We start from the raw sequence: 14,180 nt of genomic DNA, 5'->3' as shown, positions 1-14,180 counted from the left end.
AGCAGTCATCCTCATCTCATCCTCCCTCCCTGATTGCAACACAATGGCAGAAGACGACAACCGTGAAACTGCCAGGCTATGGCGTATAAATAGGACAATACACGAACTGGTTAATGACCGGGTATGCATAGCTCATTTCGCCCTCTCTGCGGCCTTGGCTTACAGAAAACAGGGATTTCAGGTATCGGATGAGGAGCTTAGCCTGACTCTGGATAATTTCCGGTCACACTATGCGCAGCATGGGAGGGTTGAGTACGTCTTCTTTTCGTTCAATGTCCGATCGACAGTTATTGATCGATTCGCAGCCGAAACCAGCTCAACTTCTTCACCAACTCCCGGTCCAACCCCTCAGACCAGATCTTCGTCTTCTTCGCTGACGAAAAGTCCGTCGGTATCAAGACTATGCGTCGATTCATACACATCCTGGACGAGAAGGCCATCCAGCGCGGGATCATTATCTACCCCACGGCGATGACACCCAGCTCGAGGAAGGTGATCGCCCAGATGGCGCAGTCGTACACGCTCGAGGAGTTTGCGGAAAGCGAGCTGCTCGTCAATATCACGAAACACAAACTGGTACCGAAGCATGAGGTCATGTCCCCGGAAGAGAAGAAGGATTTGTTAGAGAAGTAGTACGTTCTTTTCCCCTCCAACTGTATGGAGTGCTGATTCGTTGCAGCCGGTTGAGGGATTCCCAGCTCCCGAGGATCCAGCTCGGCGACCCTGTTGCAAGATACTATGGTCTCAAGCGCGGTCAGGTTGTGCGTATCATTCGTCCCTCCGAGACCTCGGGTCGTTACGCCAGTTACCGGATGGCGTTCTGAGCCCTTGTCTTGTCTGTGCCTGTAGATGGCGATGGTGTTGTAGAGAGGGTGTACTCATTCTATTATGACTCTAATTCATCTTGCTTTGCTACAGCATGGGATTTCAGCGCATCATCCACGAGCTGGGCGATACTGAGCACTGCTTCTTCCTCCTGTTTCCTGCCAATCACTTGGATCCCCACCGGCATGTCCCTAAACAACTCCGGCTCGTCTGCTTCCTATCAGCGCAGCCCGTCATGTGTAGGACAATACCCACAAAGCTCGTGCACGACCCTCTCCTCCTGGCACCTCCATTCCCACGCCGGCTCTTTCCTGTCCACCTCAGGATTGACCTTAGTAACAGGCAGCACCACACAGGGGCAGTCGACGACATTCCAGTACTCGCAGTAAAAGTCGTACGCGTTCCTCCCGTGCGGCGGTGCGGGTGTAGCCATGACAGGCGCGAGGAGCGCGTCTACCGGGCGGCCGGTGCCTGTACGTGTGCGGGAGGAGATCCAGGCGTCGAGGAACCCTTTTGCTAGCTGGCGCTTCTCGACGTGTAGTGAGTAGAGCTCATGAACGGGGATGGATGGGTGTGGGAGGAGGAGCGTGTTTTCTGCTGGTGGGGGTAGAGCGAGCGACGGGTGGGAAAAGGGCGAATCAGGACGCGGGAAGACGGTGGTGAGCAGGAGCTCGTGTGGCGGGAGAGAGGTGTGTGCGACAAAGTCCGTCCCACCGTCGGAGAGGAAGAGGGCGTTCTGTACCTCATGAGTGAAGGAAGAGAGAAAGGGGATGACCCACCAATACAGCGCGGATCTCGAGGGGCTTGTAGTGCTTCCATTCGATCACTGTGGGTTAAGTATAGGGAGAGTTAGGAAGGACGAGGTTTGCGCACCTGTATGCCCAGCAGCTTCGACAGCTGCTTTAGTCATCTCCAGTGCTCTGCCCACAGGAGGATGCACGCGCACCAACCCGTCATCCCACAGTATCCCAAAACACAACCCCTTCCCCTGCCCATGCTCGTCCAACTTCTCCTCTCGCTCACTCCACAGCTTCCGTACCGCTTCCGGATCCCAGTCCCATGGTTTGGCATTAACAATCGCTTTGGTGAACGTCTTGAGTGCGGGAAGGGAGTGTGCCATCGGCCCTAGAACGGAGGGGACGGCTTCGAAACCCTCGAACGAGTTGCATGCTCCTTGGTATGGAAGACGGTTGTACGACGGGCGAAGGGAATAGAGGCCGCACCATGTTGCGGGGATGCGCACGCTACCGCCTATGTCTGTACCGACGCCTAATGGGGAACCGTGTAGTGCGAGGAGAGCGCCTTCGCCCCCCGAGGACCCGCCAGGTGTGAGTAGTCGGTTGTAGGGGTTCACAGTTCGTAAATATACGTTGTTGTATGTTTCACCCCACTACAGTAGTTAGCTTAAAATGAGGAGGAAAGACAGGGTTACCATAAGCGTTTGGGGGACGTTGGTCCGCACGTACGGGATGGCGCCGAGTTCCAAAAGCAGGGAGACGAGGGTGCAGTCCTCTTCTGCGGTTTTGCCAACCCAAGCCGCATAACCTAGTAATACTCAGATATAATTATGAATATCCTAGGCGTGCTGACCCATCACTGTATCCAGCCCCTGATGGAAACGTAAGACATAGTTATGAGGCGTGCGGAGTGGATACCTTGATGCAGAACTGGTCCTTCAGAGAGATCGGTAGCCCGTGCAGTGGTCCGATAGGCTTCCCTTCTGTCTTAAGATAGTCATCCAGCCACCGAGCTCTTTCCAGCGCCTTATCGATGAAGATCTCTGTCAAGCAGTTCGTCTACGGAGCTCGTTATTGGAGAGCGAGAACGCTGGAGATAGGCAAACAAGTTGATGCGCTATACATGCGCGTTTCGCGAACGCTGTGACAACTTGTACTGATGACCATTTTCCTGTTTCAATCGATTCAAGGAGCTGAGCAATATCGTCCAGTTCTGTGATCTCTAGTTCTTTCTCGGACAACAGGCCACATGTTCGAGGGATGCCCAGGACGTTCAGAGTTGATGCGGGAGGTAAAGAGGGAAGTAACCAAGTTGTAGGTATGGAAGCTGCTTGTTCCTCTCGCTTTCTCCTGCAGACTTCCTTCCAGGTCTCTGTTGCCATGTCCGGCTCGAGAGGGAGGAAAGAGAGTGAAGGGTTAGATGATGACCAAGAATGCCGTAATCATTACAATCACATGGCCCCGATAAAGGAATCAGCGGGTGCAGAAGGGTCTCGAGACGCGTCTGAGTCGCGTTTGCCGGCTCCCCTTGCTCTCCCTCCGCCATGTCTCCAGGCGAGCGCAAACGAAAATCTCTGGAGACGGAGGATGAGCGACCTTCCAGGCTACCCAGAGAAGAAGAAGAACCCTTCAGCCCGTCATGCGAGCTCGATCCTGCACAGATCATCAAAGGGTTCTCCCCACGGTCGCATATAACTGGCACTGTCTCCTCTACTTGGCCTGTGAACATCAACAAGACGAAAAAGTTTCTTCTGCGCGTCCATAGTGAGAATAAGCTCGAGGTTTATGTTGCTATCCGCTCTGGCGATCTTTCTCAGTTGGCTACCGTCGTACCTGGCAGCAAACTGGCGTTATTGCTAGAGAACGCTGAATGTATGCGCTTTGACGAACCTGTGAACGACCAATCCAAACTACCTTTCAAGCTTGTTTTTACAAAAGGATGTGTATTAATGCACAAAGAAAAGATCCTGGATACCCGCAAGGGCGAGTCTTTCCCAGCACGCTCATCTTTCCCGAACTGAATTCTGGGACAGCTGCATATAATTACGAGGATTGGTACGATACACCCGCGACGACTTCCAGCGCGATTTCTTTAGATGAGGCACCTGCGATGAGTGACTCTCTTGAAGAAAGGCCTCTGACTCCTGTAACAGATATCGCGAGTGGTCTTCGTACGTCGTCTCTCCCTGTTAGTTTGATCTGCGAGTCTGACGCAATGAATATTGTCAAAGAAGCATCTGGTTCTCATGACGACACATTCCGCACGCCTATGCCCCCTAAATTTACTCCACCTGCACGGGAATTTGCTGCCCCATCCAACCCTTCTCCCGCGACCCACACCACCACCTCAATCGCACCGACTCAGCCCAAAGGAAGCGTTCCTGGTCCACCGACTGCAGGTCAAGCAGGTCCCTCAAAACCGAAACGAAAACGCGTTCGGAAGCGAGACACGCGACACGCAAACAATCCGACACTTCAATCGAGCAAGGAGGAGAATAAGGAGAAACCGAATGGGCAGGCGAAACTGCAGAACAAGATGGGGAATATTGAGAAGAAAATCGAAGACATTTCCAGAAAGACTCCTAAAAGCGAGGCACAAGAGAATAAGGCGATTTCTGTGAAGAAGACGACTGCTGCGACTGCTCAAAAGAAGAACCGACCGGACGCTGGTTTCACTAACAAAAGCGTGCGTATCCTACGTGTCCAGCCTTTGGATCTACTGACTCGACTCAAGGGCACTGTGCATCCGGCATTAGCTGATTTGACGGAAAATCTCCGTGCGCATGTTGCCGGCATTGTTGTCCGTGCAGACGATCCTAAGCAAGTACGGAGTGGCGGTACGGGGAAGTCCATCTTTCTCTATCTATATGCTGATCAAGGCCATAGACTGGATGGTCACATATTCGATCACCGATCCATCCGTGTTTCCCGACACGGAGCTGAGCATCAACTTCTTCCGAGATAAGAAAGAAGCTCTGCCCACTGCCAAACTTGGGGAAGCAATACTTATCAAGCAACTAAAGGTGACTTTCTCTCTCTTTTCCCCTTGTCACGTTCTTTCCTCACCTTAGGTCCAGATCACCCCCCTCAACTCGAGACTCTCAGCTGTCGGATACAAGGACAACTTCAGCTGGGCAGCATTTGAGCCAGCGCACGGGAGAGAATATACCGGCCCTTTCATGAGTCTGAAAATGGATCAGGTGGAGCTGGGATACTGCCTGGAGCTGATCGACTGGTGGAGGGAGAAGAGGGATGCAACTAACGCGGGCCAGAACACGGCCGAAACGTCATTTACTCAGGTCGCCAAGAAGCGCCGTGAACAAGTGGAACTGAAAGATATGAAAGACAACGTCTTCTGTGATTGTCTAGTTCAGGTATGTTACGCTGCAGTAGACACGGGAAAACCCCGGTAACTTGACCTTTCTTTCCTAGGTGGTCAAAATGTGGCCCGATAGCCGTACAACTGACCTATATGTAACGGATTTCACCGAAAATCCTGGTTTTGGCGACCCCAAGCAAAGCAACCTATCGCTTCCCGGAATACAAGCACTACCTCTTCCGAATTCATTTGTTTGCAAGATTACCCTGTGGGACGAAGTCAACAAAGTTGCTGACGTCATTCAGCCATTGCAATTCTTCAAACTGAAAAATGTCCGCGTCAGATGGGGACGGGGCGGAAACTTGGAAGGAAGTATGGGTATGGGCAAAGACGGCAAGGAGATATTTGTGCGAATACCTGAAAGCGACGACTCACTGAAGGCGCTTCGCAAGTACGTACCTCCGTAGTCCGTCCGTTATGTTTTTCTGAGGGCTTAAATAGGAGGAAGATTGCCTTCCTGAAAGGAGGCTCTGAAGCTCTATCTCGCACCACATCGGCAACCGACCTGCCACGATTCCAAACATCTCGATCTCTGACACCCGTCCCACAAATCCCTCCCGCCATCGAGTGTTGCGTGAGTGGAATGCGTCAGGGCGGGTTCTACACATTCACTGCAGAGGTCCTCAAGGCCTGGAGAGCAGTGAACATCGACGACTACTATGTCACGGACTACACGGAGCACCCTTACCTGATGGATTTCAGCTCTGTCGAGCAGTGGAGACCACCGCCAGGACGTCGCACGCTCCAGGTTTCTGTGTTTGATGATGTCTACCGAGGCCAGGCAGCAGGGCTGACCACTGGTTGCTTTGTACGATTCGAGTATATGCTGCTGCGTAAGACCGCCTCCAGGAAGAAGCTTGGAGACGGAAAGGAAGATCCTCCTCTCTTAGCCGGCAAGATCGGAGAAGTTGTCCAGCGGCCTTGCAGTATCACAATCCTGCCCAATACTGATCCTACTGTGAAGGCTTTGTTAAGGTACCGGTTGTCCTTTGATGTGTGACTCATATTAATGACATTACAGACGAAAGGCAGACGTGCTGAAGATTGACATTGAGATACCCCATTCACCTCCCCCAAAAGCCTCGTCGATCTTAGGACAGGAGGGATCTTCAACAGATAGCCCTCCTCCCAAGCACGACGAGATTCCTTTTGATTTGACGTCTGAGGGGCCTGGGCAAGCTCATCTTGGACTGTGTTCTGTCTCTCCTCCCGCATCTGAAGCGGTTCCCAATTATAGAAGAAACATTCACGGTAGCGAGCCTCTCAGGAGTATTTTTCACAACATGCCGCATTCTACCCTGGCAATGCTCCGTCATGCTTCCAACCAAAGCATGTGGAAAGTAAGAGCGAGGATAGTGTCATTCCAGCCCGGGAGACTACGGGACTGGGTTTGGCAACAATGTCTAAAGTGTCATCGGGAGTAAGCAGTCAAACCAGGGCTTCGTGCTGTCATTGACAATAAGACAGTGTGCCCATCAACCAGCGAACATGTTCAGACTGTATGAGAGACGATGACGAAAATGATACTCTTCTTGTCCCCCGCTGGCGGTTCGCCTTCGTTCTTCAGGACGAGCAGGGAGACACGCTGCCAGAGGTCTTCTGCTGTGACGAAGTCGCAGTATGTACAACACATCAATAAGCTCTTCCAGGATACTAATGGACCCACAGACCACTTTTCTAGGTGAACTATTTCCGGAGATTCTCGTGTCGAATCGCGATACGCTCAATATTCTGCGCTCCCGTGTCTCCCCACTTCTTGGCAACTTGGAACGCGTTCAACTCCATTTGCTCAAAGCGGAAGAGGAATGGCAGCGACGCCAGTGTAGCAAAGGCAAGGTCCAGGACGATGAACCTGGCAAACCAATGGAACACGAGCTCGAGGTAGACTACGGCCAGTGGGGGGATTGGACGTTGAGATGCTGGATGGACCGTGAGGAAGCACGTTTCGGCGTGTTTGGATGCGGAGTGGTCATTTAACATGTCAGTTGCCTGACTCAAGTCTACAATGGTGTGTGACTGTGTTAACAACATGATTCAGCGGATCAAGGTCGGCAGCCTAATCCGGTGAGTCTGACATCTCCGCTCGCCTGGACACTAGAGAATTCGTTCCGGTGCGACCGTCCGCTGGTGGGCCTGAGTCCTGGACAACGGAAGGCCTTCTGGCCATGGGTCATGAGAAGGTGGTGATATGTTTGCCTGCTTTTTCCAAGATGGATTGGGCTCCAAAAATCGGGTATAATATGAAGATATGGAACACGACAGGTATTAAAAATGGAATCATGCTAAACAGTATTACATCAAATACACAATGTTCGAATTCGTGATCGTTCTAAAATGGGCCTCTCTACTCGATCATCCAATCATCCGAAGAACCAGTATTTCGCCGCATACGGGACCTGGAGGGTCTCGTTCTCGACGGCGCAGCTGGCCGGAGGTTGACCACCCACGGTCTGCTCACGAACGAGGAACTTGGCGGCGTCACCCTGGACTGCGGTGAGCTGGAGCCAGTCAACATTCTTGATGGGGTTGACTGGGTCGGGAATGTCTTGCAGCTTCTTGCCGATGGCGAAACCACCGCCGGAAATCTGGAAATTGAAGACCGGGGCGAGGGCACCGGAAGACGTGTCGAAGTAGTGGTCTGCGAGCTTGAAGCCACCCATCTTCGCCAGCATCGTGATGAAGTTCAGGAGACCCTCGCCGGCAACGCTCTCAAGCTCGTTGATGGCAAGGGAGAGACCAGCAGAAATGGACGGCAGGTTTTGGATGCAGGAAATGTCGAACACTTGGGCAACAGCTCCAACATTGACGTACTTGCCCTGAGTGCACGTGTAATTCTGAAGCGGCGTTAGAGACATGTTTCCGCACAACAGAGTTTGAAGGCGTACCTGAGCGCCGAACCCAATCGTCACTTGGACAATGGAGACATTGGCCGGGGGGATAAGAGCAGTCAAATTTGTCAGCCCATGGCTGTCTCCGGTCAAGGCGTCTGGAAGAGAAATGTTCGCGACACTGCAGTGCGGCTGGGTTCCTTGTGCATGGAGATCGGCGGAGACAAGTGGAAGAACGGCGAGCGCAAGCGCCATGAGCTTGAACAGGCAATGCATTGCGGAGGGAGGAGAAGGAGGGTGTAAGGAATTAGGGGAGTGGGTGTACAAGTAATGCTTGTGGGCAGATATAGCCAAGATGGTGAGCGCTTTGACCCTGCGCCAGTCTCTCATCTTTATACCGCGCTCAACCCACGGAGTCGGAACGCGGCGGTCCCATGTCCGGATCCGTGCCGATGAATGCGATACAAATTACTTTGATCCGTGACAAAGGATATTCAGAAGTACACCTGTGGTTTGGAAGGGATGCAGCAGATGGTGGACTGCCGAATTCCGGTGTCGGCCAGGGGTTCTTCGAAACCCCCTGCTGACAATTTACCTGCACCCGGCGCTGCTGTGCTATCTGCGCGCCTAATTCTATTTATTCACAGCATTTTTTTTGTGAGAACATTACTAAGCTATTTTTGCGCCTACTAAACTCCCCTTTCCCCCCTGCCAAGACTACGGAACCATCGGTCCGCGAACCCTTCTTGACCACCTTGGCGATGATAAACTTTAACGACCAGGCTCAGCCCGTCGTTAAGCGAACATTCATCGATCGGCCCACGTTTGGGCCGGTGTCTCGCCTCGGAGTTGCGCACGGCCCTTACATGACTTTCAGCACCTTGACCAATGTTAAGCAGCTATGCTATTAAAGGGTAAACATTGATGGACTTGTGATCGTATCAAATCAACCTCCTATTACGGCACTCCGATCGCCACCTAATCTCAACCTAATTATTCTACGATTTCCACTAATTTCCCAGCGATGCACGCCTTCTTCAAACTCGCTGCTATTGCCTTCCTGGCCGCTCCCTTTGCGTCTGCTACTTCTCTTGCACCTGGCCAGGGTCAAGCCCCTAAGTGCGATATCACTCAGGCACACCTTGCTGCCGACTTGCCAGCCAACCTAACAGCGCTCCTCCCGCCATCAAATGCCTCCCTCAGCCAAGTCACAATCGGTTTTGGGACGCAGAACTACACCTGCACGCAAGGGAAATACGTCAACGTCGGTGCCATTGCACAGATGTTCGACATCTCCTGCGTTCAGGAATCCAAGGCAATCTCCGCCAACATCGCGGGGATCATCCACGAGCTCCAGGGCCTAGCTGGCGGTATCACCCTCGAGAATTGGCTCGCAAGACTCGCCCAGATGAGCGGATTCAAGCTGGCCGATCACTATTTCGACACTTCCAGCGGCAGCCTCACACCGGTATTCAATTTCCAGGTGTCCGGAGGCGGCTTCGTCACAGGCAAGAAGCTGCTGAACCTCCCTGGCCCCATCAACTCGAGTGCCAACGTCGACTGGCTCCTGCTCACGGCTGTCGCTGGTGATGCTGCCAAGTTCGTTGTTCGTGAGCAAACCGCCGGAGGTCAACCTCCTGCGAGAAATCTTCCAGGATGCCCTCGCGCGTCGCGCAAAACGTCTCTAATGCCCTTTTCGTCCGGCGTCGTCCACAATGCCCTTCATTCCTTGCGCACAGAATGTATCTAATTACATTGTCTGTCTAGGGGGACCTGCTCCTGGCTCTTTCCTCACAGTTGCTGGACGACCACGGTGCATCTTTCGCTGAGGTGGATCAAGTGCGGTGTCCAGATCTAGCTCAGATAGCAAGACCATCGGGTATGGAACTTGGTAGGCTTCTTGCAGCGTTGAGTTGAGGTAGCACTTGTCAAAGTACTTGCCGGGCGCTTGATTGAATTCATAGCAAGCGGCAATTGCATGTGCACATGGTACAAGGTACTGCTGGAAGAACCGGCACGAACACATTCCCCCCTTCAATTCTGGATCCAACATCACGTCGTACTTGTCTCCGCCTGGTCCTTCGACAAGAGCTTGTAGATGAACCGATGGTGTCACTTTAAAAGTCCAGGCAGCAACACAATTGTCGGTGAAGACCTTGAGGTGCTTCGCTACGTAATCGGAATCGGTTGATGGCAGAGTGAGAGCATACGTCTGGCGCTTGTAATGGTGTGCCATCTGATGACACCATATGTAGTCGAGGAGTTCAAGCACCGGTAATTCACGAGTTTCACGGAAGACATTATTCATGACTTCCGCTGCATTTGATGTGAGTCGACCAAAGCGTGGCTCGATAAATGCATAGCTTGCCCATGCAGCTCGTTCGATGACTGCGAGATAAGGTGCTGCCGCGGGTTTGACGTTCTGATCATTGTGGACTGCGTCTAAGTGTTTGTTGAATTCCTTCTCAGTTGGCACTTTGGCAAGGTTCCAGACGTGATCTTCAACTGGTTTGTCAAAGTGTCGGACTGCATTCGTAATGATGTGCTTGACGCAGAATGCTTGTTCACCGAGCGGAAGTTCATCCGAGATGGCTTTGAGCAAGCCCTTCTGCCGATCGGATATGATTGTGGTTGTTGGGCTATCGAGCCCGTTGAGAGATTCCTTGAGTGATTGGAGGAATGAGGACCACGTCCGGGTATCTTCTTGTCGTGCAATAGCCCACGCTAGGACAAGCAGCTTGTCTTCCGCATCATGTGTAACCGCCATGAGAAGGACATGTCTTCGTGAATGCACCATCCACTGCGAAAAAGTGATGGACAGAACACCATGCACTCTTTGCAGCAGCCAAGCATATGAACAAGCACGTGAAGGCATGCTTTGAGTCGAGTGAAATCTTGATCGTTGCTCCGGGGTCGCAAGCTGCAAGACGCGCTGCATAAGCTGGGAGGGTTTGGAATTCCTTCAGCTGATTCTCGACGTGATTGCCAATAATCTGCCGCTTTGCTCGATAGGCTTGCTGAGGCTTAACACTGATGTTATGCCATCGAAGGGTGTCCATCATGGTTGACGTCTTGACTCGGCCATCAACAGGCATGATCTTCTTCAACTCGGCAACAAGGAGCTGAGTTCGACTTGTAGCTGCACGAGGCTTGATAGCATGTGTCTGACAAGTATGATTGGCTTCAAGATTGTGTACACGGAAGACCCCGTCTTTGCCCCCAACCGACGCATAGAATCCACAGCTCTCCACCCTGCACTTCACAATCAGCCGACTCTTATCACTCTTGCTAACGCGGTGGGTTGCTGCCTGGCTGTTGGAGAAGCCTATGAGAGCATTTTGAGCATCATCAAGCGAGGCAAATTCTTTCCCAATGAAGATAGTGTTGGCCATGGCGAATGAAGTGTGTACGTGTCCTCTGTTGACGCGCGATGACGCATCCCTCACTGAGGGCATGGTAGATGACACCGGACATAAAGAGCAATATAGACATCTGCACGACGCGTGAGGGCATCCTGGAAGATTTCTCACCTCCTGCCACCTGCTCGATCGAGGACGAGACACTCCAGGTGCCTTATGCCGCCAAGTACTGGTTCTTCGCGTAGATTACCACAAGGACAATCATGGACTATTAAGGAGCATTATAATTTTATAATTCGTCATGCCAGAACTATATTTGTAACTTAACACGCAATGGACTCAATTGTAGCCTACGGTACTGAATGCATTGACGTTACGACCTCTGTTGGTGTTGATTCACTGTCAGTGGGCCTATGAGACAGTAGCGCACAACGACGTAGGATAAGTTGCTTAACAAAATTGCAGCGACCGATTGCGAGTACAAACAGATCATAATTTCGCTGGTAAACTTGGGTCGTGGCCATTCTTGTTTGTGGTATTGGTGACAGAGGACGTATCCCTTTATCGGACATTCTAGGTGATGTTACGGCCTTTCAAAGGCATGAGCAGTCTTTTCAGAGGACATGATCGGCCAAGCGATTGTGCTATGGATACAGCATTGATTACGTAAGGTGCATATTATACAAGGCTAGGGTATCAAGTGCAAAATATGCGAATATAATGTAATAGTCCGTGCAGAAGTGAATGAAGTGGGTGTAGTCCGTAAAAAGAGGGGCATTTAAGCGAAGAACCAGTACTTGGCAGCATAAGGCACCTGGAGGGTCTCGTTCTCGACCGTGCATGTAGCTGGGGCCTGACCACCGGCAGTCTGTTCGCGCACGAGGAACTTGGCCGCGTCACCAGCAAGAGCGGAAAGCTGGAGCCAGTCGACGTTGACAACGGGGTTGAAGGGGTCGGCAATGTCCAGCACTTTCTTGCCAATGACGAAGTCGCCTCCGGACACCTGGAAGTTGAAGACCGGCGCGAGGCTGCCGCTGGAAGTGTCGAAGTAGTGATCAGCGAGCTTGAATCCTGCCCACTGGGCCATCTTCGCCAGCATCTCCTCAAGTGCGATGCCCCCGTTCAGTCCCTGGATCTCGTTGATCACAGCGGAGATGCTTGCGCTGATAGCTGGCAGTTCCTGGACGCAGGAGATATCGAACACTTGGGCCAGGGCGCCGACATTGACAAATTTACCGTTCGTGCAGGTGTAGTTCTGCGTGCCGAAGCCGATCGTGACTTGGGAAAGGGTGGCATCCGAAGGGGGGAGCAGGGAGATCAGGTTTGCCGGGAGATCGGCAGCGAGGTTCGCTTGGGTGATATTGCACTTCGGGGCTTGACCCTGGCCAGGTGCAAGACCCGAGCTAATGGCAAGCGTATGAAAAGCTGCCAGAGGCGTCAAGAGAGGGAGTGCAGACGCGAGAGGAAGGGCGGCGAGAGCGGCGGCGGCGAGCTTGGTGAAACCGTACATGGTCGATTAGAATTAGTTGGGAGAATAAAGTAGATTAGGAGGAGTATAAGGTAGAAGGTAGCCTGAGTAGCGCTGGTGAGCTGAGCCCGGATGATGAGTTTGTTGCTCGCAGCAGCATCTCCTTATATACGGCGAAGCGGCCTTGCAAGCGGGAGTTCAGCAGAGCTAGTGTCTCTGAAGGTCACAGCCAGGCTGCCGGAGCGGCCAATATTTCCTCGGAGATCACAGCTGGTGATTCCATAGCTGTTCAACTGAGCAACGGGCGGGGAGTTGTGGTTGCCAGAGGCAACAAATGGCTGTACATGGGAAACATCAGGTGAGAAGACGGAAACAAAGATGACAAATAAACTATTTGATTCAATTTATTCTTTCAGGTGACGGACCCTGAGAGAACAGCCACTCAGCCGCCCTTAAGCGCCGGCCAGGGGGTGTTGGGCGGTGCTAAAAATGTCTATTTTCTGGCTCCTCCCCGACCACGCGTTCTGAACATGGAACAAAAGCATTGCTATATGAACCCGGAGATTCAGGCGTCAATGCATTACGAACCTCCGGTTTACCCTCAGGCCACCTTACCTTACGATAATCTCCTCCCTCTAATCCACCATGCATTGCATTTTCAAGCTCGCTGCATTTGCGCTCGCTGGCCTCTCCGCTGTCTCTGCATTTTCCGGTCATGGCACCCAGCCGCACTGCAACATCTCCTCTATCGTCCTCGCAAACTCCCTCGTCACGGACAGCAATGGTCTCCAAAACCTGACTGTTCTTGTCCCGCCGTCTAATGCCTCCCTCATCCAAGTCACCATCGGGTTCGGCACTCAAGTACGTTCTATCTGCAAAACAGAGTGATGGGCCTGCTGACTCGGTACAGAATTATAGCTGCCAAAGTGGCAAATACGTCAACGTCGGTGCCCTTGCACAAGTATTCGACATCTCCTGTATCGAGAACCTCTCCGTCATCTCCTCCCTCCTCTCTTCAGGCATAAACGAGCTCGAACTCGCACTGCCAAGTGTAGGCCCCTTCGCCGCAAAGCTAGCAACGATGGGTGGTTTCAAGCTCGCCGACCACTACTTTGACACGTCCTCGGGCTCCCTTGCACCGGTGTTCAACTTCGCCGTCTCAAAGGGTGGGTTCGCAATCGGCAAGAAGCTGCAGGATCTTCCTGCTCCTGTTAACCCCCAGACTAATGTTGACTGGCTCCAGCTTCAGGCTGTGGCTGGAGATGCAGCAAAGTTCCTTGTACGCGAGCAGACTGCTGGTGGTCAGCCCCCAGCCACTTGCGCGACGGAGGGCAAGAACCTCGAGGTGCCGTACGCTGCTAAGTACTGGTTCTTTGGGTAGAGTCGGACAAACCTTTTGCCTTCTCTTATAACATGGACAATAGCATTTGATAACATTGTTCTTGTTTGATACCACACACAATGTAATTTTGGTTACCCAACAACTGATTGGGTGATTGGCGCGCCCTGATCTACAAGAGCTTGAGGAAGCGACATCGTCTTGCTAAATTGTCGATGACATCAGGCCCTTTGAATCTGCAGGTG

The 14,180-nt window shown here is 52.4% G+C and overlaps 6 protein-coding genes across 6 annotated transcripts; 2 read left to right on the top strand and 4 right to left on the bottom strand.

The window, feature by feature from the left end:
- Positions 1-11: 11 nt before the first annotated feature.
- On the bottom strand, positions 12-2,950 carry DACRYDRAFT_20301 (general amidase). The gene is made up of 11 exons (XM_040771876.1): positions 2,669-2,950; positions 2,481-2,621; positions 2,416-2,434; positions 2,258-2,370; positions 1,699-2,215; positions 1,605-1,651; positions 1,081-1,561; positions 680-1,035; positions 306-632; positions 173-252; positions 12-121 (listed from the first exon to the last, which is right to left on the bottom strand). Exons 1-8 carry the CDS (start codon positions 2,942-2,944, stop codon positions 887-889), a joined length of 1,743 nt encoding a protein of 580 aa, XP_040631504.1. The 5' UTR covers positions 2,945-2,950; the 3' UTR covers positions 12-121; positions 173-252; positions 306-632; positions 680-886.
- Positions 2,951-3,106: 156 nt separating this feature from the next.
- Positions 3,107-7,151, top strand: DACRYDRAFT_113994 (uncharacterized protein; the record flags this gene model as incomplete). Its single annotated transcript, XM_040769737.1, has 12 exons — positions 3,107-3,434; positions 3,596-3,733; positions 3,794-4,248; positions 4,297-4,399; positions 4,449-4,585; positions 4,640-4,936; positions 4,995-5,332; positions 5,383-5,916; positions 5,963-6,361; positions 6,409-6,559; positions 6,610-6,921; positions 6,980-7,151. 11 exons carry the CDS (start codon positions 3,107-3,109, stop codon positions 6,916-6,918), a joined length of 3,189 nt encoding a protein of 1,062 aa, XP_040631503.1. The 3' UTR covers positions 6,919-6,921; positions 6,980-7,151.
- A 20-nt stretch (positions 7,152-7,171) lies between these two features.
- On the bottom strand, positions 7,172-8,045 carry DACRYDRAFT_98503 (uncharacterized protein; the record flags this gene model as incomplete). The annotated part of the gene is made up of 2 exons (XM_040777534.1): positions 7,172-7,775; positions 7,827-8,045. The coding sequence occupies 2 exons, from the start codon at positions 8,043-8,045 to the stop codon at positions 7,302-7,304; spliced, it is 693 nt and encodes a 230-aa protein (XP_040631502.1). The 3' UTR covers positions 7,172-7,301.
- A 997-nt stretch (positions 8,046-9,042) lies between these two features.
- On the bottom strand, positions 9,043-11,175 carry DACRYDRAFT_20299 (uncharacterized protein). Its single transcript, XM_040771875.1, has one exon. It carries the CDS (start codon positions 10,075-10,077, stop codon positions 9,520-9,522), a length of 558 nt encoding a protein of 185 aa, XP_040631501.1. The 5' UTR covers positions 10,078-11,175; the 3' UTR covers positions 9,043-9,519.
- Positions 11,176-11,886: 711 nt separating this feature from the next.
- On the bottom strand, positions 11,887-12,638 carry DACRYDRAFT_98502 (uncharacterized protein; the record flags this gene model as incomplete). Its single annotated transcript, XM_040777533.1, has 1 exon — positions 11,887-12,638. The coding sequence occupies one exon, from the start codon at positions 12,636-12,638 to the stop codon at positions 11,907-11,909; it is 732 nt and encodes a 243-aa protein (XP_040631500.1). The 3' UTR covers positions 11,887-11,906.
- Positions 12,639-13,196: 558 nt separating this feature from the next.
- On the top strand, positions 13,197-14,073 carry DACRYDRAFT_98501 (uncharacterized protein). Its single transcript, XM_040777532.1, has 2 exons — positions 13,197-13,457; positions 13,507-14,073. Exons 1-2 carry the CDS (start codon positions 13,242-13,244, stop codon positions 13,975-13,977), a joined length of 687 nt encoding a protein of 228 aa, XP_040631499.1. The 5' UTR covers positions 13,197-13,241; the 3' UTR covers positions 13,978-14,073.
- Positions 14,074-14,180: the final 107 nt, after the last annotated feature.

The sequence above is a fragment of the Dacryopinax primogenitus genome, assembly GCF_000292625.1.
Source record: "Dacryopinax primogenitus strain DJM-731 SS1 chromosome Unknown DACRYscaffold_3, whole genome shotgun sequence".
NCBI classification, from domain to species: Eukaryota; Fungi; Basidiomycota; class Dacrymycetes; order Dacrymycetales; family Dacrymycetaceae; genus Dacryopinax; species Dacryopinax primogenitus.
Note: the sequence above shows the minus strand (reverse complement) of the source record. Positions and strands in the feature narration are given on the sequence as shown.